General features: G+C 39.8%; 1 protein-coding gene across 4 annotated transcripts in view; it reads right to left on the bottom strand.

Annotated features, from left to right (window-relative positions):
- Positions 1–1,915: 1,915 nt before the first annotated feature.
- LOC116728228 (roundabout homolog 1-like) overlaps positions 1,916–25,108 on the bottom strand; it is a 104,546-nt gene continuing 81,353 nt past the window's right edge. For 2 of the 4 annotated variants that reach the window (XM_032576155.1, XM_032576159.1), the window contains 25 exons: positions 24,215–24,353; positions 23,995–24,122; positions 21,468–21,476; positions 21,121–21,245; positions 20,840–21,011; positions 17,685–17,890; positions 17,513–17,594; positions 17,252–17,420; positions 16,992–17,158; positions 15,538–15,659; positions 14,496–14,730; positions 13,197–13,318; positions 12,906–13,077; positions 12,501–12,698; positions 11,878–11,904; positions 11,063–11,102; positions 10,721–10,875; positions 10,194–10,553; positions 10,012–10,128; positions 9,792–9,927; positions 8,006–8,550; positions 6,929–7,069; positions 6,603–6,839; positions 5,615–5,766; positions 1,916–5,534 (listed from right to left, as the gene is read on the bottom strand). In XM_032576155.1, the coding sequence (XP_032432046.1) occupies positions 5,520–5,534; positions 5,615–5,766; positions 6,603–6,839; positions 6,929–7,069; positions 8,006–8,550; positions 9,792–9,927; positions 10,012–10,128; positions 10,194–10,553; positions 10,721–10,875; positions 11,063–11,102; positions 11,878–11,904; positions 12,501–12,698; positions 12,906–13,077; positions 13,197–13,318; positions 14,496–14,730; positions 15,538–15,659; positions 16,992–17,158; positions 17,252–17,420; positions 17,513–17,594; positions 17,685–17,890; positions 20,840–21,011; positions 21,121–21,245; positions 21,468–21,476; positions 23,995–24,122; positions 24,215–24,353 (3,971 nt within the window). In that variant the 3' untranslated portion in view covers positions 1,916–5,519. The remainder of the gene's footprint in view (positions 5,535–5,614; positions 5,767–6,602; positions 6,840–6,928; positions 7,070–8,005; positions 8,551–9,791; positions 9,928–10,011; positions 10,129–10,193; positions 10,554–10,720; positions 10,876–11,062; positions 11,103–11,877; positions 11,905–12,500; positions 12,699–12,905; positions 13,078–13,196; positions 13,319–14,495; positions 14,731–15,537; positions 15,660–16,991; positions 17,159–17,251; positions 17,421–17,512; positions 17,595–17,684; positions 17,891–20,839; positions 21,012–21,120; positions 21,246–21,467; positions 21,477–23,994; positions 24,123–24,214; positions 24,354–25,108) is intronic. The other 2 variants (XM_032576158.1, XM_032576156.1) reach the window with 2 other exon arrangements.

Raw genomic sequence — 25,108 nt, 5'->3', positions numbered from 1 at the left:
GATAGAGCTTCATCATTCTTCACAGACCATCATTTTGATCAAAACGACAACTGATGCACCAAGAACCAAAATATATATTTGATACAGTGTTGTACAATAGTTGGAATGCTACAATCCAGATTGGATTATTTGCACATAAATTATTATGAGAGACTTCTGCAACTGCCTGCTATACTGTTGCTCTTGTCTTCCCTCTGGCACTGTCCAAAAAATGCATGTGTCTCTCTTTCAGGGTGCTTGAGTTATTTTCTATGTTAGGGTATTTATTTCTCAGATTTAATAACATTTATTGTGACATTCCTAAAATAATGGCCTAAGTCATTTTGCCAAAAGTGACTTTAGTAAAAAAAAATTAAAAGAAAAGAAAGAAAAACTAAAAAACATCACTACCTCTTTCTTCCCTAAAGATGTTTAGGCAAAAAAAAAACAAAAAAAAACAACTTTTGTCAAAAAATAACTTAGGTCAATATTTTAGGAAGGTGACAATATTCATCTTAAGCTCTGTACATGCCATTTTTATCTGACTGAATGTTCAAATAAATACTCTGGCGAAGGCTACTGCCAAATCTTGAACAATCAAAAGACAAGGAAACCTTTCTTTGTTTGCTTAAACCTGACAGATTTAGAGTTTGACAGTGGTTTAATTAAACCAAGTTGGCTGAGAACTAAATAAGAGAGTGGGATGGCTTTAAGAAAATACATGGAAAAATGTGGAAGAATCATGATACATCTCCTGTAACAGGGTGAAATCTGGAACCGGTTGGTTTGGCCTGATGAGGTGTGCTGTTAGTCTTCAGTGGAGCTTCAGAAATCGGTCTTAAACCTGCAAATAAACGGTTACACGTTCCGACTTCCATATCACTGAGGTATTTTCATGCCGCTCCTGCAACAACACATTAACCAACTGAAAGGACAGCTGCAGGATCTCAAGTGATGTCGGAAACGGCTTACAGCAGCATGTATTCTGGAGGATAATCGTATGGCTGTCCAGCACAGATGGAAAATTGCATGCGGTAGGCCTTTTTATGTAGGTTGCAAATTAAAGCGCCTGAGGTGCAACACAGCAACCCGGGCTTTGTGCAGTTTTCCCATCCTCATGAGGTCAATTCAGCAGAAAGGTGTTTTCCCTCTCCCTTAAATTCCCTACTAAGACCCACATTTATTTATTTTTTTTCCCTTTTAATCGTTAAAGTCAAATAAAGATAAGCAAAGTACAAGCTGTGCTGGGGTTATTAGGAAATGTTTAAAGCGGCAGCCACTATATTATGTTGTGACAGGATATTGGATTTAAAGAGGGGAAACAAATGTTAACTTAATCTATTGCTTGGGAAACACCAGGTGCTGTGCAGCGTTTCGATCCGCTGTTTGACGAGGCCACAACAGAGCGAGCTTGGATTGTGATGACTCCGGAGTCGGGAGTCCTCTGGGAAAAACAGCCTGAAATGTCACAGCAGCAACGGCAAAGTGGGGCTGCTTAGGGGTGAGTCTCGTCAATAAATCAAAGCACACTCTATTAGAGGAATTTACTGTTATTACATGTGGATGATGCACAGCCAATTGTCTTGAGCGGAAGAAGGGACTCGATAAACAAACTATATTTCTTCTGTTCAACTTGGCTCACGCGTTCTGTGTGAACTTCTGGATGGGAAGCAAATTGAAAACCACCGACTGGAAAGAGATGATCCTCTGGTTGTCAGTTCACCTGGTTTCGTCACGGTAACAACATCGGTCAAGTTTACTGAACCAATCAGATGTTCCCTCGAAACAAGGTGATCCATCAAAAACTCCATGGCATGCAACGGAGTGAACAAGGCAAATTGTTTTATTACCCTGAAGGAAAGAAAAAAAAAACATGGCAACTTTTTTTTCTATTTACGTTCTCTGTCTTTTAAGTTTTAATCACTTTTACCCTAAGTGCATCTTTCAGATGTCTTCCTTTATTTTTCAGGGAGATGTTCATTAGCTGAATACAATTACTTACAGCAGAAGTAATTGTGATCGCACTTTGTGAAACCTTAACTGTAAAACTTGTGCTTGAAGGAACTTTACATTGCTGCTGGTAAATTGAGGTTTCCGTTTCACAGCCGCTATACACTTATCATATGCATAAACATAATATCAATTTTGGATTGTAATCTGCATGGGGGCAAAATTACAGACTCATTACATTGGCTAAACCAGCCTCATCTCCAAATGTCTGTTTGCAAATTGTAAAGAATCCTTTTTTTTTTTTTTTTTTTGTCCATCGTGAGGCTCCTGGCATTATTCATCCTTGACATTTACAACCTTTCTTGACAGAAATTCTCAGGTTTATTTGAATTTGTTGGTTTCCTGGTACAGATCAGACCTTCATGTGTAGTTTTCCAGGTTTTCAACGGGGTTGACGTTGGGTAAATTACACAATCTGCTTTAAATATCCCGTTAGCCTACTAGTGTTGAGTTACTTGAGATTATTGCCCTGTGGGGACAGAAAACACAATGTGTCCACCATTTAGCCAATTCAACATCAACACGGAATGAGAGGCTGTCAACGGTAAAGAAGTGAAAGCTTCAAAATAGATGCTTCAAATTTAAAACACTTTAGCCAGAGTTAAATAAAGGTTTGGCATTATCGGAATGGTACTGATGTGGCACTTAAGACATGTAAAAGTTTCCAACTTCCTGTCAAATCAACAACTAAATAGGTTAATTTGAGTTTGGACACAACTGGGTGGTCCAACAATATAACAATACCAAACACTCAACTAATCTGGTTTTGGAATAGATAGTGTAGGTTTATATTAACCTTCCAGAATTAGACTTAACATGGAGTATGCTGAACAGCCAGGTCTGTGTTGATGAACACAAAAACTCTCTGCTCAAGGTGCAAGTTGCTAAGTAAAATGTGACTGAACATTAGTGTGGGTGTAAGCATATATTTTATCCCATATGTATGTATATATTTGACCATCTGTGAATTGGAGGAAATACACAATATATGCAAACTTATGCATTTTTCTAATAAACAATACTCTAGTTGTTAGCTGCATTATCAAACCACTCTGGAATAGAATTAGTCAAAACTGATTAAAGACTGATTAAATGAATTGATTGATTGAAAACTTATATATTAATGGTCCATTTATAGCAATAATGAGTGTATGTAAACTTCTGACCTCAACGGTAGCTTATGATAAAGGTGCAAGCTACTAGTACATACATAAACATCATAATTTATTTAAAGTTTATTCAACGTTACATACTGTAGGTGTTTAATAAATTACATACAGAGTAGGGCTGGACATTTTTTATTCACTTCAGCTGTTTTCCTTTTCTTTTTAAAAAAACAAGTTGACCACAATTTTAATAATTTTTCCAAGATGCTGATTTGAATAAAGTGGAAAATAGTGGGTAAAAGCGTCATACCTCAGTTGAGTGTTATTAAGAATTTTAAAGGGACAGTTCAAAAATCTAACATCTGAGATGTGACCACCAAACCATTACAGGTTTTGGTGCTAATAATCGACAGGCTAAGGCAAAGGTGATAGTTATCTAAAAGACACTTCAAGAGGACATTTTAAAAGTGAAACCGGTGCCTCATTATCCTCCTCCTCTGCTGACATATGGTGGAGCTGCTAAATACCTTGAGTTTGTGGGGAAAAAAGGAGAAAAGGGTTTAAATTATCGTAAAGACAAAATAGTGCACACACTGAACAAAGTTAAACTGAAAGACCAAGATTTAACAGTTAAAAAAACAAAATTATAAAGGAATTTATTAACCAAACAAAGAAAAGAGCTGGTAGTGATTTGTGGGTCTTAGTGAATTACTGGATTGTTGCTTGCTTGTTAAAGTAGTTCTCGATACTTGAATCGAGAGGCAGCATGTGCTAAGCAGGGTGGGAGATGTTTTCATTAGGAAAGAGCTGATCGTGTTTCATCAAGTCAGATACTGACCAGCTGCCAAGAAGCCCATGATCCTAATTTGAAACAATGCTTGATGAGCCACCATAGGCTTCAATAGCAAACCCTTCACTCGCTCATTTATCACGCCATCTAATTTGGAGTTTCTGGTGAGCAGTAAGCTTTTCCACACAGCTCGGCGAGTGGCAGCTATTTGGCTACATGTTTCAATGTGAAAGCTTAAACTAAATAAGCTCAGAAACTATTAAGTGATGTTACTAGACTGTTTGTAATTTAACTGCTGCCACATTGTCATTCCCATTTTATGTCAAGCTACAGCTACAAACTTTGAAAAATCTGAATTAGGCATTGAAATATTCCAAGCTTTGAGCGTTTCAAAACACAACTGTCCAGCTAAGCTCGCAGCCTGTCCCCACTATAAAACATGGTAGATGGAGCGTCATGCTGTGGGGATGCTTTACTACATCGGAGACAGGGAACCTTCCCACAGAATCTGAATGAGCTACATTCAAGTCTTCACAGCAAAAAAGGTTGAAAAATGTGAAAACGTTCGAAGGCTGCGAATACTTCTTGAAGGCGGTGTGGGTGCATTTACGACTAAGTCAGAACAACATATTTTTTTAAAATTAACGATATTGAGCAAATGCAATGTTTTGCCAACATTCACAGTTTAATTATGAGCAGATGTGAGCATGAATATGCTTGTAAGGCATTTCTGCATTATAATTGGTGATTTATTGTCCAGCCCTACTCCTGTATTTGTTGCCAAAAGCTAAGGGGATACAGAATTTAATGAACTCAGCACTGAAATCAAGAAATGGAACCAGTCCATGACTATTCTTTTTTTTTTTTTTTTTATAATGCCAAATAAAGGGCAAAGCACAAACTTGATTAGAAAAAAAACGTCCTTCGCTTCGAATCTGCATGCAATTCTCCCAGTACACACAACAAAGATAGCTCAAATTTGAATGAAAGCAGCCGAAAAGCACACAACTCAATGCACATCACAATTGTTAAATCTTTTTCTCAGTCTGACGTAAAGTGATAAAAATGATTAACAGGACTCCGACAGCTGATTTCCTCCTGGTTAAAGTTCATTCAACACTGAATTCAAATAAAATTAAGTGATTGTGCTTTCATAACCAAAGTAGGACAAAAATAATACAGAGACAAAAATGTACATCACTTAAAAAATAAGACAAAAACATTAACACTGTTATATAAAAATCTGAAGCACTTCTGTGGCAGTAAACAATTTACAAGATGGCTGGTAATGACCGTAGTTTAGTTACAGAGAAAGAACAAGACAACGGACAAACAAATATCACACAAACCGCGTCGAGCAACAACACTCCGGTGTGCGTCATCTCCGCCATCCACTGTGCATTCGTTATATTTTCAAAGGAGCCAGCAGTTCAAGGACCTGAATGCTGGTCATTAAGAAAAAAAAAACAAAAAACAAATAACAAGTCCACCATTTAATATGAGAGCAATTTTTTAACACCAAATGTGAAATTCAAAGTAGGAAAGGATGTTGTGCAGTATTTTCAGAGTTTATGTCCACATTTTAAAAGCCATAGTCCAGCTGTAGTATATTCCTCTTGAGCTCCTGATGCTTCTTACCTCTTTAGGAACTATGAAGATAAAAATAGACACGTGTATCTCAGTTTGAGTGGATGTTCAACCCATGGAAAACAGCCTTGTTCATATTTACCTCTTCCACCTGTTCTGTGAGGATGACCTGCTCTCCCTGTTTGGTCCTTGAGCCTCCACATGACTGAAAGTTTGATGGATTACAGCCCGACTCCCTCTGAGGCTGACCTGACGGGAAAGACGGACGACTGTACAAAAGCACGTCCCCAAATTCTGAAGAAGAGACATAAAGACAAACAAGCAATGAAAACAATTGAATGTCTGCATATGACTCCATCCACCATTTCATCAACTTTAAAATGCTTCGTAAGGCTTTTTTCTTTCCACTCTTCCATAAAGGCCAGATATATGGACTTCACTGACCTCTTGACCCCTTCATAGTACAGTTGGATTTGCACTTAAACAAAAATCACACAAAGATAAACTCTGTTTACTTATTAGGGGACCTCTTAAGACAGTTGGCTGTAATCGATTGTATCTTGGGGTATCAAAGTAAAGGGGGCAAACTGCAATTTTCATGGCAAACCTTTTACATATTTACTGGTACAAATCTGGGGAAATATAAACACTTTTTTTTCCCTCTCTTTATCTCACAGTTTTGTAATCTTTTTTGTTTTTCTACCACATTCTGAATAATTATTGTACAATACACTGAAAAATGTGAACAACATTGACAGAATATATGTTAAGGTTTCCCCAGAAAATTTTTGCTAAGCCTGGTGGTTGGCTGCGAGGGCAGACATTCATCCAGCAGTCCGTCGAGTTTTTGAGTTAAAAAATGTTTAAAGTTGACAAGAAACTTGAAAATATCACTTGATAATCACATGTTACTGAAAGACTGGAATATTAACACCTGAAAACTAACTATGAAGACTTAAAAAATGCAAAAATTAAAAAAGTCTTAAAAAAATAAGCAATGCTTAGACTGGTGGGAGCACAAGTAAAGCCTGGTGGCCCACCAGGGTTATAACACACTGGGGGAAACCCTGTATGTGGTGTGAATACGTTTAGAGGGTACAGTACTAAAAACATTTGAGTAACGGTGTAACCTCTTCCGGTACCTGAATGCTGTCGGTTGTTGTTGTTGTTTCCTTTAGCCCCCGGTGGAACCTTGTCCATTTCTTGACTCTCTCTCTGCTCAGTTGCTCCGTCTCTGACCCTGTGAGTCCCGGCGCTGCCTCGTCTGGCCCGGCCCTGCCCGGAGCCCATCCGAGGCAGAGTTGCTCCCCTCGCTTTGTGGTCGTCGTGGGACATCTGGTTTGTGAAATTTAGAGGCATGAAAGAGTCTGGGAAAAAGCAGAACAAAACAAGCGATCCTGTTAGTGCTACCGAAATTGTACGCAGCAGGAAATGTCACAGTTTCTTGTGACTTTACCGTCGCTGAAGATATCTTTGGATTGGTAGTCCTGTTGTCCAGACTGGTTTGGTTTATGGCGTCTGGGCCTTTTGTGTGTTATTGCAGGACTCATGTTGCTGTCCGTTGACATGGGACTGCTTGCTCGCTGGTGCCGGCGACCTGAAGTCATGACAAACTCTGGTTACACACAAAAGATAAAACTCCACACTGTGATTTTGGACATTTTCTTAAAGGGCCAGGGTTGTGTGTTTTCCAGTCACTTTGCCCCAGGTCAGCTGTGGCTCCAATCCACTGACGCCATCATCAGCGTGTGAATGTGCCCTTTGAGATCTCAATTTGATTTACAGGCATTAGAAATAAAATCTATTATTGTTATTATAGACAAAATTTGCATCTTAAGGCCTTTGAATTGGCCCTCTGTTTCTTTAAGAACGTCCTGCTCTTCCCAACACTCTGCCTTCAGGAAGTCATCACAACATTGCTCCTCTATTAATGTTTTAACAATGCTTTTACCAGCGTTTAATTAAGAAGTAGCTCGTATAATGAGCTCAGCAGACATGCAGTTCCACCAGGTGTTTGCTAATTGCTGCTGGCTAGTCTGAAGGAGCCGAGTGTGGGTGTTGCCGAATGTCAAAGCTTGGAAACAGCAGCTCTGAGGAGGTGCTCTGTCCTCGAATGTGGCACTCGGTCCCCCTCCCCCACAAGTTTTGTACAGGTGAATGGTTGCCACGGGAGACTAAAGGATTTCTCAAACATGCAGAAAGAATCAAAGCAAAACTCCAGGTAGGTTTCTGATGATTATATAACATAACTGGCCCTATAAGACTTATGCAGCCAGGAACTGGTCTTAGATAGATATTTTCTTTTCATTGTTGAAGTAGAGTTGAAGATCTATTGCTCAAAACTGAAGATTAGAAAAAATGACTGGTTTTGGTATTTGCCTGCTTTTGTTGCCAGACGTCTGCGATTCTACTTTGACATTTACGTTGCCTACTGTCCTAGACTTGGACAGACATAAAGTCATGTTATAAACTAACAAGTGAAGGGAAAAAATAACAGGAGGTGGATTAAGGACAAACCAAACATCTGTCTCACCTGGCACCTCTGGGTACCTGCACATGCGCAGGCCTACAATATCTCTGGAAGAGGCGACAGCCTGGTTGAAATCGCCGTCTGTGAAGAAGGAGCCCTCTGAGGTGCTGACGACACTGGACCTGCCTGACGAGATGTTATCCTCAGACGCTGAGCCCCAGCTGTTGACCATAGACCCTGTGACCGATCTGTCCAGATCCCCGGTGCTGGAGGCCGGCGTCTGCTCCAGACCTTGCAGGAGCAACTTGTGCGGAGAGACATGGTGCTGCTTGTGCTTCAGGTGGTGCTGGGATTGGCTGTAGAGATCTTCTGCCAGCGCGGCCTCCGTCTCCTCGTCGACCTCCTCCTCGTTCTCCTCCGGTCCGTCTGTGTCCAGTATTGAGCAGTAGGTGTGGGCGAGGTGTTTGGCTCCATCCTGCAGGCCGTTGCTAAGGTCTCCTTGCAGTGGAGCGGCGGGTATACCACTGCAGGACGCTTCAGTAGTAGATGAGGCTACTCCTCTGACCGGGGGAGTGGGGCAGGTGTCCAGTCTCTCCTCTGGATCAAAGCTGGTAAAAATGAGAAAGGAAAAGAGAAGGTAGAGTCTTAAACCAATGAGGTGTAGTGACAGTTGGAAACGGTTTCTGAAAAATACACAGTGATTATTGAATTTGAAAATAAGCTCGGCTTTTTTGAACATAACCTGATGTATTACACATTTATAGAAATAGCTTCAAAGGTAGAGTCTACCAAGTATTTCTCATACCAGGTAGCTAAAGTAGACTTGACGGTTGCCACGGCAACATAGCAAGCAGGTTGCAGTCATTGGCGGTAACCTCCAACTAAACAAGGATGCCTCCTAAAATTTCAACCCATTTTATCATATCATTGCCTAAACCTAAAACGTTTGGAACATCAAAATGACCCATAACATGTGAGGTGAAAGAAGAAGAAAGATTTCATATAAAATGCTTTGAGTGTTGCATGCACTATCGCTATAGTAAAACCCGGCGGTTGCAGCATCATGCAGTAGGAATAGCCAGTTGAAGAGAAGATAGTATTCTGGGAAATAATGAAACAAAAACCTTTTGGAGACAGCTGGAGATACAACAGAATGCTGTAGATCAAAGCCCACTAATGTGTCAGAATGGCGTAATTAAAGTCCAGACTTCAATCCAAATGAGCTGGACATGTTTAGTGAAGAATGAGTTAAACTTTCTAAATGTGCAAAGCTTGTAAGGACAGACAAAACATTTACAGCTGTTACTGCAGCAAAAGGTCGTTACATGAAGGACTAACCCAGGCAGGCTGAAAATAAATGAGTTTCAGATTTGTATTTAACATAAAAAGTTTTTCTTCCACCTTTCCACCATCTCTGAGCAACTTTCCACACAACACCTTTCAGATTTTATTTGGTTTGATCTTTAATTGTTATTACTACAATTATGAACTACGTTTGTCTATTACATAAATCTGTCTATTACAGATTTATTAAAGAAAAGAAAGCTAAATCTCTCTATTACAGATTTATGTAATAGACAAAACTTATAAGACTTATAAAAACAGAGCATTTAAGATTAGAAAAAACAAAATACCAATACACACACACACACACACTCAAAAGTAATACAGAAATGTGGTTTTAAATAGATGCTGTCATTTTCAAAAGATACTTTGAATCCGACAAACAAACCTCAACAGCACATGTTCCAACAACATTTATTGTTGAACATGACACTATAAGTTACTATGAAGCTACTGCAGTGCTGATCAACGAGTCAAGTGCTGCGTCTTTTGTCTTGTTTCGTACCTCGTCTCCATGGGCAGACTGTACTCGTCGCAGTCCCAGGCGTTCGGATGAGGATCAGACACGGTGTCCCCCCAGCTCACTGCAATGTGTTTGGGAATCTTCTGGGCCCGCATTCCTTTCTTTTGATTTTGACTCCCTGAGAAAGGAACGCACTGGAAATAAACGCAGGGTGGCTCTCATCGATATTAACACGGCGCATTAGGACAGGTGATGCCCTCACCTGAGGTGCTGTTGCTGCCTCTGTCTGAGCTCTGGTGGGAGCCTCCTGTGCTGTGGTCGCGGGTCTGGTTGTACGGCATGGTTTTGGGGTGGATCATGCCCTCGCTTCCCTGTAGATCTGGAAACATCTTTTGTGTAAATTTTGAAACTTACAAAGAAAAGAACATTTGATTTGCTACATACCGTTGCAGCTCTGCTCGGCTGTGCTGTGCTGCATCAGCGCTGCCATCTCCTTGGGTATCGGCGGCAGGTTGGGCGGCTGCTTCCAGCAGGGTATATCCGGGGGCTCGGCTGCACAGCCACCGGCGGCGGCCTTGTTTTTAATGTTGGCCTGAATGAGCTGCGTGGTGGCGTACGGTATGGGCTCGTACGTGCCCGACGAGTCTCCTCCTGGGCTCGTGTAGCAAAAGTTGGAGTTGTTGAACGTCTTAATTTCAGTGAGCTTGTTGGAGAGATTCACATCGCTGTATATGGGGGTCTCAGAACCAAGCTGTCCCCCTTGCTTGTTTTCTGGGTGGTTTCCATAGTTGGCAATGCAGTCAGCTGAGGAGGAGAAACAAAGCAGCACATGAACAAAGCAATAACACAAGAAGCTATAAATCTTCAAGCATTGCTGCAAGGTGTTGGTATTTTATTAGTAATAGAGGCTGTATTTCAGAAGCGTCTATGTGAGCTATGAGGTGTTTTTTCTTTTTCTTTTTTGCTCTAACCTGGTCGGCTGTATGTTGTCATGTTGCTGTCACTGGTGCCGTTGCCATTATTGCAGCAGTTGATGCTGCAGTCCTTATGATTGGCACATGCGTTTGGCCAGTTGTCTGGCAGCCACAGCTGGTTTAGAGGCTCGCCCATGCTGAGAGGGACAGGCCTGCAACAAGGAAGATCACAGTGCTGTCAATCTAAAACCCACTGATATTGTTTATACAGAAGAACGGAGCTAGCAGCTCAGATGACTTTAAGCGTAGGAAGACATCTCCCCCTAGTGTTTCTGCAGGGTAACTGGCATTTCCTCTTTTAGACTTCATGTAACGCAATGGGACAAAAATATCAGTCACCTGCCAGCTCCGCACACAGCGTCTCCTCTTTGATATGCCACTGAGAAGACAAAAGCAAAGAAAAAAAGAAGACATTCAACTTTGATAAAATAAAAGAGAAAGTACCAACAGTGAAGACAGCCATGAAAGGCAGGTAAGACAGTGGAAAAAAATGTGAAGTCAAGTCTGCACACTTCAATACACGATTTTGTTTCTTTAATAAATTTGTGTTTATTTTCATTGTATTTACGGATTTCGGCACAGTAATTTAGTCAGAATAACCAATATTATTGTGCTGATAGACCAGGTTATGACTAGATAATCTCTGTGCACATTTATGTTATTCCTTGTGTAAAACGAGCTCCTTATAATTCTGATTACCTCTACTCATTTTATTTAGAAAAAACAAACATAAATCAGAAATCAATTTTCATCAGTTTGAACTTTAAAGCTTTAACTCAGAATTTCGAAAAGATCCTGTTGGTTGCAGGAGCTGTTTTTTATTTTTTTTTTTCCTTTTAAGCTCGTCTGGCTCAGACTGGTTATTTGGGGATCAGAAATTAAAATTCGTATCACTTTCCGGTCAGTAAAAGCACCACATATGGCACTACCAGGTGACAATAATGCTTGTAGATGTTATCAGTTTACCCAGAAAATACAAAAAAAAACATATTTATTTCCTAATCCTAAACAGAAATCAGATTAGGCTAAAACTGGCATCAACGGGTCGCCACCCAAAATAGGTATTGGACGTTCGTCCCAAAATCCCAAGTCAGTGCATCTTTAGAATGAATAGGATCTAAAAAATATTATTCATCAGGCTATAAAGTACATACCTGTAGGTGTAAATGTAAAAGATGGGACTGTAAAGAAAAAAGAAGCAAGGAAAAAATTAGTAAAACCATAAAATAATTTAAAAAAAATACCTACTCTATTATTAAAGATATAGACTGCTGAGTGCTCTGAACACATCATTTGATGTGTGCTCTTAAATATAAGCCATAAGCCTCTTCTGCCAAAGCTGCTTGTCTTTTCAATTTGAGTTTCCAGGTGAAGGTTAATGAAGGGGGCAGCCTGACAGACAGCAGAAACACTGTGGCAGATTTAAGCTTGGCAGCTTGACAGCTCTTTACCTCTAAACACTGTGGTGCACTGACAAAATGGCGCTCTACAAATATGTGATTAAAGGCCACTGAATGTCTACACAGCCTAGAATGCAAATATGTCAAAGGATGATTAAACCAGAGACCATTTTCCCCTTTGACCTCATTTGCTTATTACCAGGAAGGTTTCCCTTAATATAATTGCAATGATGACTTGTGTGTTGTGTGGTGGCAAAATGTCAGTGTTTGATGGCCACCCTAATTATAATATTATCCAAATGGTAATATAATTTAATATCCTGAGTCTCTGCAAATTATTTCGTGAGCTAAAACAGTGAAAGAACACAGGAACACACCCTTCCGGATGCCAGTGTATGTGCTGCTGAGGCCACTCCTCTTCTTGCGATGACGGTACAGCCACACGCTGAAAATCATGAGGATGAGCCAGCAGGTGGCGCCAATGCCTGCGATAAAAGCCGGCTGCTTCACCACCTCTGAGATCTGGGACAAGGTGCCTCCTTTGTCACTGATGTCCATCATCTGGCCGGCAGAATCTGACCGATAAAAAGCAGGAGGACAGGCTTGAACATGAGTATATAAAAAGCTGTGTACATCAAAGTAAAAATAAAAATGTGAAAGCTATCCAAAAGTTATTGACAACTAAGTGGATTTTATATTTTTAAAAAATGAATGAAAGGAACAGAAACTTCAGACTAAATGCCACCTAGCAGTCTGCTGTTCTGTTCAGAGGAAACAATTACCTAATTGAAAGAACGCTACATCACTCTTGACTCCGGGCCCAGCACCGTTGCTTGCTGCAACTTCTACACTGTAGCGAATTCCTGGAGCCAGACTAGGAATGAGCACAGAGAAGGTTGACCCATCCACCGACTGATTCACATGGTAGCGGCTCTCGTTACCCAGGCACCAGATCTGTGGAAAACACAGCGAGAAGATGACAATGTTTGCCAGAGGGACACATTCAACAAACACAGTGAGACAAAATAATAATAATAAAAACAGAACAGATTTGAGCTGTGGTATTTTTAGACCTTGTATTCCTGAATGATTCCGTCCTCTCCCGCCTCTGGAGGTGGCTTCCAGGAAACAAGGACAGCAGTCCCATTGGCATCGCTCTTTGTGACTGTAACACCTTGGGGAGCTCTTCTCGGGGCTAAAACAGGAATACACACACTTGGCAACAGGCACATGAAGGAAGACTTAACTGATATGGTTTTGCACTGAATAAAGCAATACGTCATTTCCCTATTGAAACAGAATCTTTTAATAACACAAATGTTTACTGAGCCTCGCAATAGTTTTCATACACATTGGACTTAATCACAATTTGTCACATTACAACTAGAAACTGTAAGAGTATTTGTTACAATCATCGTACAAATAATCTGAATGTGTACACAACTTCTGATAAATAAACTTCAAGGTAACCATAATCATAACCATAACCTAGTAAGTAAATATAACCCACCAATATGTGATTTAATTGTGAACAAATGGCAAAACTGAGAGTAATTAACAAACGGGAGATCTAGCAGTAGATAAGGATAAAGAAGGCTTAGCCTGTGCTACCAGTTTAGCCTGGTAGCACAGGCTAAGATGATAGCTTGTGGTGCCATCTTAGCAGCACAGGCTAAAGTTAAATCTGTCTTCTGAAAAATGGAACGAGTGTAGCACTACTGTAAACCTACCAAAACACCTCCACTTAAAGGATTTATCAAAGAAACAGTCACAAGGCCAATGGTAGGTCTGGAGGAGCTTAGGTAAGAACATCTGTTGACTTTGACACTTTTCCTTTCTCCCAATATCAGGTCTTTATGGAAAAGTGGCAAGAAGACAGTCATTGTTGAAATAATATCAGACGAAATCCTGTCTGCAGTTTCTCATGTAGGAGGGACAGTAGGCTGGAGACATACAGGCAGAGGTACTATGGAATAGTTTGCATTTAAACAAGGTTGGAAAACATCTGTCTACAGACGCTCTCCATCCACTTCCACTGAGTATTGCAAGACGAATGGGCAAAAAATATCAGTCTTTAGACATCCAAGTATGTTAGCAACACACTTACAATCAATGGAAGTGGCTTTAATTGTAGCAAAATGTACTTCTATAAAGTACTTTCTTTTAACTCACTTTTGAGATTTTTGTTTTACTTCTACTTCGCCATTTTATGTAACCCTGTGTTTGTCTATCTCATAAAATCTGAAGAACGTTGAAGCTTTGTAGCTGCAATGTGTGAGAAAATTCAGGACCTATGAGTACTTTACAAGGCTCTGTAGCTCCAGCTGGACTTTCTCAAGTATATTTAAAGAAACTGTTCTAAAAAAAATTACCTTCTTCCAATGTCCTGACAACCTTCACCTCACTGTCAGCTCCTTGGAACTCATCAAAGAAAGGTCGCACTTTGAACTCATAGATGCATCCCTTCTTTAGCTGACTGATCACCACCCCGTCCTCCGGCAGGGCACGCACCTCCAGAACAGCCCACTGCGATTCCGGCTGCCCATGCTCCGCGGATACCCTGTAAAGCACCTTGTAGCCCTGGATGTAAGGGGACTGCTGTTCCACCTGGAACCATTCAATTCAAATAACGTTATTTATCCCCGAGAGGCAATTTTAAGGCACACGAATAGTATGAACAAACTCAAGAGTGATAGCTCAAACAATGAAATTCACACATCTTTATAAATATATAAATTAATAAGTACATCGTATAATAATAATGTGATCACACGGCCCTTTAAATGTAAACCAGTACAAGTCTTGGTTTGCGTTAAACATCCTGTAGGAAGAATGTATTAAAGCTTACTAACCCTACTTCTCCTATTAACTTCCACATATGAAATGTAAATTCTCTGTGCAAACCACAATCTGAGGTCATTAATAGTTTCCACTCAGCATGGTTTGAGAAAAACAAGCAAAAAGACAACTAAGCACTTTCCATTTAAACCACATGATTTTTGGCAAAGGGTGCCTGAAAGAATTTCTGAGCGGACACCCACACAGAAAAATGCTGCTGGCATAGTTGTATCTGTATGAAGCTAAACTCAATGTGTAACAAAGATCAATTCATTTGTTGCTGCACTAAACCAACTCTCTACCATCTTAGCAGCACAGAATGTCTAATAGAGTATATTTATAACTTCTTCCAACACAATGGACAATGCTGCTGACACTAACCACTACTTAGTCTCATATCTGTTGAAAGTGTAGTCGCTAATCTTTCACTAACTCTTATTTTCCAAGGCTGGCTATTAACCCAAAACAACAGATGTGTGTTTGTGTGTCACCATGTTTGACTTCTTATCTCATTTATCTTAACTCTGGGAGCTGTGAGGGCAGTTATCTGCAGAACAGCCAACATGATGAACTCACCATCCAGTGCACCCGGACAGCTGAAGATGACAGGACTGTTGGTGTGTGTAGGTGGATCACAACATCTCCCAGTTCTCTCTGGATGTGACGGTGGTCCACCCCCTGCATGGTGGAGGAGCTGTCTGCGTGTAGAACAAGGGAAAAACGTTAAACACTTAACATTTTCTCACGTTATGCAGTAGAAGTGTGGGATTTTATGGGTATGACCAATATTAAAAAAAATGGCATGGCAGTAAATTGGAAGGAAAATTTTAGATGGGTTTTCAGAACTTTTCGCAAATAAAAATCTGAAAAGTATGATGTGTTCTGGGTTATATTGCTGCTGTCTTTGAAGGGCAGTTCAAGATCAGTCAGGCTCGATGGAAAGCGTCTGTACACGGCACTTTTCCTACGGTGGCCCTGAAGTGCAAACCTTGTCCACAAAATCATTAAACACAAGTACAAATTTAAAAACACAACATATTCAAAATCACACCAACATCTAAAAGCACTACGGAATTATCTTTTTGATACAAAATTCATTAATAGAATTTAATAGATGTGAGTTAATGCTGCTACACACTTGTGTACGGTAGGTGGCACTATGCACCTTGAATTTGTTTGCGATCTGCCATAATAGAAAAGAAGAAGAAGTAGTAACTGCTGCCCAATGATATTTTGAGTTGGGACATACTAAGAAGCTCAGCTTTGTTCTTTTTCACAGTTTGGGAGATTGGTCATGTCACTGTGAATGTCTGCCTGTCTATCTAAACAAAGACAGAGCAAACAACAAAATAATTTCCGGAACGAAAATGAAAAGTGGTGTCGTGTTAGCTTTCCCACTGAGACTTACCTTTTTCGATTTGTTAATACCATTGTGTTTTCTTAATTTTAATTTTACTTAGTTACTGTTGTGTTTTCCTATATTGTAGTTGTGTTCTTTTAATTTGTAATTGAGCTTAATTAATGTTGTGATTTTAAATTTGTGGTTATGTTTAGTGATTTGTTCATGTGGTTTAAGCATTGCCACAGAGTCCTAATTGGACTTAGGTCTGGACTTTGACTAGAACATTCTAACACCTAAATATGTCTTGAGAGGCAGAGTACAACCGGTCGCCAGTATATCAGAGGGCTTTAAACCACTGCAAATTTTACAAGTTAAATTTGCAGTTGGTTGCACTAGATTTTCTTTAGGGTTAACAGAACAAAGGGGTTTGAAATCAGAACAAAATTTTTATATTTTTATTTGTAAAAAGCTTTGAAAATGATGTATGATTTTACTGCCCCTTCACAACTTTGCGCTACTCTGTGTTGATGTCAAAAAATCAAACACATCAAACTTTGCTGTTATAAAAATAAAAAGTTTAAAGAATTTGAATGCCCACTAATATCAAGTGAGTATCTGAAATGAAACGTTTCTGTGAAGTTTAAGGTGCTTCCTAGAAGTGAAGTGAAAATTGAGACCTTACACTTACCTTGAGTTCTGACTGAGTCAGAGATTAGACTGGGATCACTAAGGCCATAAATATTACTGGCTCTGACCATGAAGACATAAACAGCTCCAGGTTTCAGATTAGTCAGAACATAGGACTCAGTCTTCACATGCTCTGCTAAGGTCACCCATCTGTTTCCTAACGTATAACTGCAGAAAAACAAGGAGAAATCAAATCAGATACATACAACTTAAGACAACAAAATATGATGTGAATTTAAAACGAGCACATATATATCTAACCTGAATGCTTCAATTAAGTAGGATGTAGGTGTTACGCCAGGAATAGGGCTGGATTTCCATGACAGTGTGACAGACGTCCGGCTGACATTAGAAACTTCAGGTTTAGACGGAGCACCAGGAATCAGGTTGGAATCTTTTGGATGACCGGACTGGACAACAATGCCAAACTCTGCCACAGAAAGCGCAACAAATTTACTAAAATAGGAACTTTACAGTAATCCTCAGGAGGAAGAATAAAATCCCTGTGTACGAATAAAACACCTTCCACTTGCAGATATGCGGTCCAGGAAGCCTCTCCACTTGGACTAGAAGCAACACACGTGTAGAATCCTGCATCACCCAGCTGACGAGAAAAGATTCAGGTGCACAGGTTAACCGGTTGACTTGGCTAAAAGCCTGGTCTTTACAATTGCTGTTGTGCTTTAGGAGTTACCTTTGCATAGTGGATCTTCAGTGACCCTGTTTCTGTTAGGGACATCCGAGAATCCACTGGAGAGACCACTGTGCCGTCCTTCTTCCAGTGGACAGTGGGAGGCGGAGCGCCAACAGTTTGGCAACCCAGTACTGCCGTGCTGTCAACGGGAACCGTCTGATTGACGGGACCCTGCCGGATGACGGGAGGGGGGTGCTCTGATCCAGCTGTGAGAAAACGAAAAAATGGGAAAGGTGAAAAAAATGACTCAATGAGAATACCTCTCACATTGTACATTAAACACAGCAAAAAAGCATCTGACTAGAACAATGTATCTTATTCTCTTTAGAAAAATAAATGGATAAGGACTTAAGCAGACTGTTATTTTTGCCTCACAAAAACAAACAAACAGACTGCTGAGTTGTTTATTTCAACTCATGTGCTAGGTCTTTGGCTTTGAGTTAGCAATACCTTCATTTGTAACCAAACACTGAATCAAAAATTGTGTATTTGAATTTGTTGGGTTAGAGAGACTAGAAGAGCTTCACCAAACCTCTTCTACAGAATAACAAACGTATGGAAAATGATGCTGAATATTTAAATGTCAATGCTATAGTTCAAGGGAACGAGTCTGTTCACCGAAAGAATATTCTCACTGCCGTTGTTCAACATTCACACTTTGATCAAATAGGGAAAGAGAAAAGGGAAAACACAGAGACTGCTAACTGCTAGTCTATAACAAGAGTTTGATTTGTTTAAATATTTGAAAAAGAAGAATAGAAGGTCATGGTTAAGATATTAAACATCAACTGTGCCACATTAAAATTTTATCTTCTGCTCTTTTTCTCCTACATTCCCGACTCCCTCTGTTCACTTTCAAAACAAAAGACCTAAAGAGGTAAAAAACTAAAGTGCAGGTCATTAGAAATTGAGCTGATGCTCAAAAAAAGGTCAAAGTTATAAACAGAGAAAGCTATAAAAGTAAGAAAGATGAGACGAGGAAAAATAAAATGAAGTGGAGAGGAGGCAGAAAGAGATAAGATGTGAAAGATATTGGGAGGAAAATTGGTAAAGCAGGAGAACAATAGGCTTAGGTGGATGTGCAGGGTTTCGAGGAGAAAGAAATCAACTTTTCCCCTCCAGCGGAGGGCAACTAATCATTCATTGGGTAGAAGGTACTGCTGGAGCCGGATCCAATCATGACAGCAAAGCCCAACTAATAACAGTTCCACTTAGATAACAGAGCTCCCTCTCTCACACACATTTAAAAAGAAAAAAATGTGGGTGGGGGTGAAGGTTTAAGACAGCTAAATAAATAAAAAAATAAAAAAACACTCCTGTTCCTCCTCCCGCCCCCACCACCAAAAAAAAGTGATGGAAAGATGCTTTGAAAAGCGCCCCAGGTAATGTGAGCCCGTTATTACCATACAAATGCACCTCTCCAGTTGGAGATGAAAGGAATGTGTTCGGATGGAGGGAATTTAGGCGAGAGAAGTACAAGTCAGGGAGCAGATCTATGACAAAAAAAAAAAAGAAGTCGGCCATCATCCCTCTGTAAAAACGCTGCACACCTGCCGCGAGTAAAAACGGCTGTGACTGCGAACCCTGCACTTAATAACTCCACAAGTAGATCCATTTACTGTCTGTTGAAACCTGAAGCAATTATCTCCCATAAATATAATGCATGTACATTTCACCAAGTTACATGTATTGGTGTGCTCACGCAGGTGTGTAATTAGGGGTGTGAGCCTCCAAGCACAGATAAATTGGTTTTTCGAAAGCAATTAACACAGATATTTCATCATGTTGGATTTGGATTAGAGTCCCCTCCAAGCTCTTTACAGACTACCTATAAATGGCATCATATGTCAAAATCATCAGACTTCATTCACAAACGTCTATGCTACTGTAGAACAAAGAAAAACAAAGTCAGTAATGTTCAAAGGGATCTTACAATAGTTTGGAAGAAAGTATTCTGACCCTTACTTCTAGGGTTTCAGCTATCAGGACTTCATGTAAATAATTTGGTCTTGAGCCTCTTGAGTTTAATTCAAACTTGAAGTGTAGAATAATACACAAAAGATTCTACAAACCCGTTGTTTGTTAAACGTTGTTTGCTCTTGCATACGGATCCATTTTAACTGCATACAGCGTCTGATTTTTTATTTTATTTTTTCCCCCAACCATTCTTGTAGATTTGCTGCTATGTTTAGTTTTCACCAAAACAAGCTGCGCATAGGACATCTGATTCAGCTTTATTTGACCAAAGGACATTATTCCAGAAGTCTTGGAATCATGTTTGCTTTTTAAATAATAAGATTTTTGTATACTTGAGGTAAGGCAAGGCATGTTTATCTATGCATCGCTCCAGGAGGAAGGCTTTCCAAACTGCTTTACTGGCCATTGAAAGAAAGACAAAATAACTAACTAACTAACTAACTAACTAACTAACTAACTAACTAACTAACTAACTAACTAACTAACTAACTAAATAAATAAATAAATAAATAAATAAATAAATAAATAAATAAATAAGACATTCAAAAATTTGCTTAAAGCAGAACCATATACTTGTAAACATTGCATGAACACTGATGTTAGAATACATACTGTATGTGATAGGCAAATTTGTATCCGAATTCAGATTGAAGTTCAGTTTTCAATTTTTAACTGATCCTATCACATCAAACAAGCAAACAGTTTATTGGTCAAGTTCTTTAAACAAAACTTACTCTAACCTAAAATGTTATGAGTCTTGATTTAAAGAATTCAAAGGTTTCTGCACAGTTCAAGTCAGCAGGGCGTTCGCTCCAGAGCTCAGGAGCATAAAAAAAAAAGAAGAAAAAAAAGTACATTGATAAGTTCTAGTCCAGGAAACACGGAGTAACCAGGTCTCTGAAGACCTGAGGGGTCTGCATGCTTTGTAGTTGACAAGTAATCCAGAAATCTATATTCTCCATAGTGCTTTGAGGTTCAATTTAAATAGTGCTAGAACTTTATAATTTTGATGAAGCTCTGATAAGTAAAACCTAAAGTTTAAAACACACACTTTCTTTTCCAAAACTGTGTCAATCAATGTTTTGCCGAAGTCATTAGGGAAAAAAAGGAGCTGCGAATCAAGAATCAGCAGACCGAAGCAAAAGTCGTCTCATTTGGCCTCTTTCTCCGTTACTCACCATCTGTAACTTCTAGCAGAGCTTTAGTAATGACACTGCCAGCTATGTTGAGAGCCTGGCAGATGTAGAAGCCCGCGTCAGAGCGCTGAACATCCGTAATGGTTAAGCTGCCCATTTGGGAGACAGACAGACGGCTGAAGGGCTGTGGCGGCTGGTAGGAGAACAGAAGACTCTGGAGAAGAGAGGCAAATTGCAGTTAGAAGCCCCCTCGTTATCTTTATTTACACCGAGCAGTGATTTAGTGGGATGGCAGAACAAGAGGGGGGTTGGGTCAGTCTCACCTCGCTGCCCTCCCTCTGCCAGAAAATGGCTGGCTGTGGGTTGCCCGTGGCTTCGCACTGGAAGGTGACCATCCTGCCTACTGACACCACCTGGTTCCTGGGGCGAACGGCGAAGGCGGGGGGCACTGCAGAAGAGGGGAAGCTCTAATTAATTGGCAGCCTAACACATTTTGATCATTCAGTGTTTTTAGAACATCCGTAAGTGCATATAAAATGCTCTCTCTTTTTTTTTTTTACCCACACATATTATGCATTACATACTGTAGTGGTGGATGGAATAACAGTGAGACAGGTTCATGATTTCCTGTTGCTGTCTGATGGTGGATGAGGGATGGAAGACAACTTACCCGTGTTGACTGGAAGAGAAGGAAGAAACAAAGAACAGTGGAATGAGTGATGCAGAACTTAACCATACAGCAACATCTTCTGACTGGATGACAACAAAATAATCCCCTTACTCCAAGCTTATTGTTTTCCTTGAGTTATTTTAAGCATCTTCGCATTCTTTTCACACCTGCCTTTGATTCTCATCCGTAGCATCTCTCACTTTTCCTTGACTATATCATGGTTTAAACTATTTCCTATGAATCTCCCATCATGTACAGTCTCTTGTAAGAGTATGTACTGTAGGCTCTGTGGTCGTAACGTGACAAAATGTGAGAATGTTCAATGTCTTTGTATCTAATGTATTTGAGGTTTTGTATGATAGACAAACCTAAGGTAGTGTGAAGTGGAAGGAAAATGTATAGTTTTAATAAAATTTTAGCTCTGGTCAGTGAGATTTGATGGAAAGCTTCATATTATAGACATCCCAGTAGGGATAATGTAGTAGAGAAATTTATCAAATGGTATCAGTCCCAAAATTTTCAGTTTTTGATTTGTAAAAAAAAAAAAAAAGGCAAAACGTAAAAATAAAAGAGAGCACATTAACGATTGTGGTTGTACTGTGAGAAAATGTGAAAACGTTCAAGGGGTACAAATCATGTCGCAAAGCACAGTGTATGATTTTCTTTTCTTCTCTCCCTCCAGGCTAGGCCCTGCTATTTGCCAAGCCACAGTTGAAAATAGGAAATTGTTGTTAATCTTGCTTGTTTAAATAAAGGCTAATTAATTGTTTTATTCTCAATTCATTCAATCTGCTTTGAAGTTGAACGTGTATGACTGTGTAAACATGTGAAAGGCCAGTCTGAATGCACTTTAATCTAAGGCCGTCAGGTTTTGTTCTGTGGATTTGAGTGGAGTTGAAGATGGCATCCTGCCTTAGAAAGTTGCACTGAGTTTTTAAACACATTACTGCCTTATACACGTACTGAAGCTTACATATACATTGCAGGATGTTTCTTTTATCACTGTTGCTTGAACGAAAACAAAAAAAAATGGTGATCTCATTAATTATTTTCCTTTGAAGATAAGACAAGAGCGGTAGTACATCCTTCATAAAAAGGAAAAACATTGCACTCACCAGCTAACCTGTTCAATTACTTATTAACACAGCAAATCTGCCAGTCACATGGTAGCAAGCAAGTGCCTTTAGGCGTCCAGAATGGTGAATACGACTCGCTGAAGTTCAAAGTGAGCATCCAAATGGGAAGAAAGGGGATTTAAGTTACTTTGAACGTGGCATGGTTGCTATTGCCAGACAGCGTGCTCAGAGTAAACTGCTGATCCACTGCAACTTTCACACGCAACTGTCACTCGGGTTTACAGTTTTTCGAAAAAATTGAAAATACAACAAGTCACAAAGGTACGATGTTTGGACAAAAATATGTTGTCGTCAAAGGTCAGTGGAGAACGTGGAGATGATGCAGAGGCAACTCAAACAAACACTAAATACAAACCAAAATGAGCAGAAAACACTGTTTAAAGGAACACAACACTATTAACCTTAAAGGGCTACAGCAGCAGAAGACCACATGAAGGTTGATGGCTGCTGAGCTCTTCTATTTAAACAAAGTATAAAATATGAGAAAAATGATTGAAGCCATGGGATTAGTAAACATAGAGGCTAATTTAGATTAAAACTAATGATGACTTAAAGCTCTGAGAGATCAAAATTAATCACTGTTTCAGGAAGGAGACACAAAAACGTTTTAACTTCCCTAAAGGAACCTTCCTAATTTAAAACTCTGACTCCCAGGATTATCTCTTATTGCTTAGTAGTTCTATTGCAAATTTATGAAAGGAACTTCTGCTGTGGCTCTAACTTAACCTAAAGTTTTATTTTCCATTTCATTATGAGACATCCCTATATTTAGATACCGTGCTGCTCACTTGAATTATTAAGACTCTACTGATCTGTCACTTGGCTGCACCTCTTTCCTTCACCACAAAGAAAATCAGCTCCGGTACCCCTTGAAGCCTGTTTTTTTTTTTTTTTTTCTAAGGTTTGCAGAGAAAAGGGAAGAAAATGTAATTGGAACCATGCCACTTCCCAGCAAGCAACCACTGCTACCTTATCTTTAATTAAGTCCTACCGGCCTTGGTATATTTCACCCACAGCGACAAAGCAATGTGTTTAATTGAACGGGTCTACGAGCTGTCTTACTTCTCATTTTACATATCTGAAGGTGCCATGGAGGCAGAACAGCTCGGACCAAATGAATCTGTTTTCTTCTGGCCAGGTTAACGTTTCCTCAGACTCCCCGTAAACAAAGTGCTGCAATTTGCATCGCCTGTTAATGAGACGCATTGAATGTTGCAGATTTTGTAGGAAACTAAAAAGAAGCAAATAAAATGTCGGTGCCGTGCTAAGAACAAGAGGGAGTGAGCTATCCGAGAGTCGCTCCACTTTTGAACAAAAAAAAAAAAAACAACCTTTGTCGCTAAGCTTCTCGAGAGAAGGTGTTGGATATCTTATCTGACATTTGTACTGACCGTGTACAGTGAGGGTGGCAGATGCTTCAGATTTCCCGACCATATTCTCTGCCATACACGTGTAGGAGCCCTCATCTGGAGAGGCAACTTGGCGAACAATCAGAGTGTGGTCCTCCAGGATTTCAAATCTGTGGGCACAAAGACTCAAGAGATAAGACAAGAAGCTGAAAAACACCATGTGTGCGTTGTAATTTAAAAGTGGAGTGTTTCTGTACATCACCTGCCCTTAGGTAGGTCAGAGTCATCTTTCCTCCAGCGGACGGTGGGGACGGGGTCTCCTTGAACAACGCAGTGGAACTCCACGCTCTCGTCCGCCAGCAGCACCACGTTGCTGGGGCGCTTCACGAAGGTTGGCCGCTCTGAAGGGCAGAACAACAGGAAGAAGACACAGATATATCAACGCGATCATCAATCTCGCCACGGTATTTGTGGTGCCTGTGGAGAAGAGGCTGATCAGAGAAAAGAGGAAAAGAGTGTGTCCACCATTTTCAGCAAATTATATTTTGACCAACATAAACGAAAAACATGAAAGGAAGCAACAAATTATGCACATTTAGAATGAAAGACATGAAAAAGGGAAATATACTGTACATTGTCGTTTTATTGTTTTTGGTTTTTTTGTTAAATGAATCATTTCATGTCTACATGTTACAACAAGTAGCAAATCAGTGACTCACATGGAAGTAACTCTAGATATCTAGATGTGGCAAATATGATAGATTGGGGATTTGGTGCTAAATGGGCTAATGTGATTATTTTAGAAATGGCTGATTTATTAGGATCACTCACAGCCTTTTCACATGTTTAAAGAAAAGTATCAGAAAAAGAGAACGCATGCAGTTATGCACATTATGTGGGCGACAGCGGACAGTGGAAACAGCAGAAAACCGTTTTCTGCTGTTTTCTTAGACAGCAGAGGGAGGGAAACTGTGCTAACAGGGTGAAATGTGCTAAATGTGCTAACTGTGGTATCCATGCCAATCCCATTTATGGCTAATAATACAAGTTGTAAAACACTATTTAAACTATGAATCTTGTCACTCCAGCTCTTTGGTGGTACTTTTTTTTAATCACTCTCTCATACACATAGTGCAAAATTAATGATAGTTACTGG

Source organism: Xiphophorus hellerii, chromosome 11 (genome assembly GCF_003331165.1).
Source record: "Xiphophorus hellerii strain 12219 chromosome 11, Xiphophorus_hellerii-4.1, whole genome shotgun sequence".
NCBI classification, from domain to species: Eukaryota; Metazoa; Chordata; class Actinopteri; order Cyprinodontiformes; family Poeciliidae; genus Xiphophorus; species Xiphophorus hellerii.
Note: the sequence above shows the minus strand (reverse complement) of the source record. Positions and strands in the feature narration are given on the sequence as shown.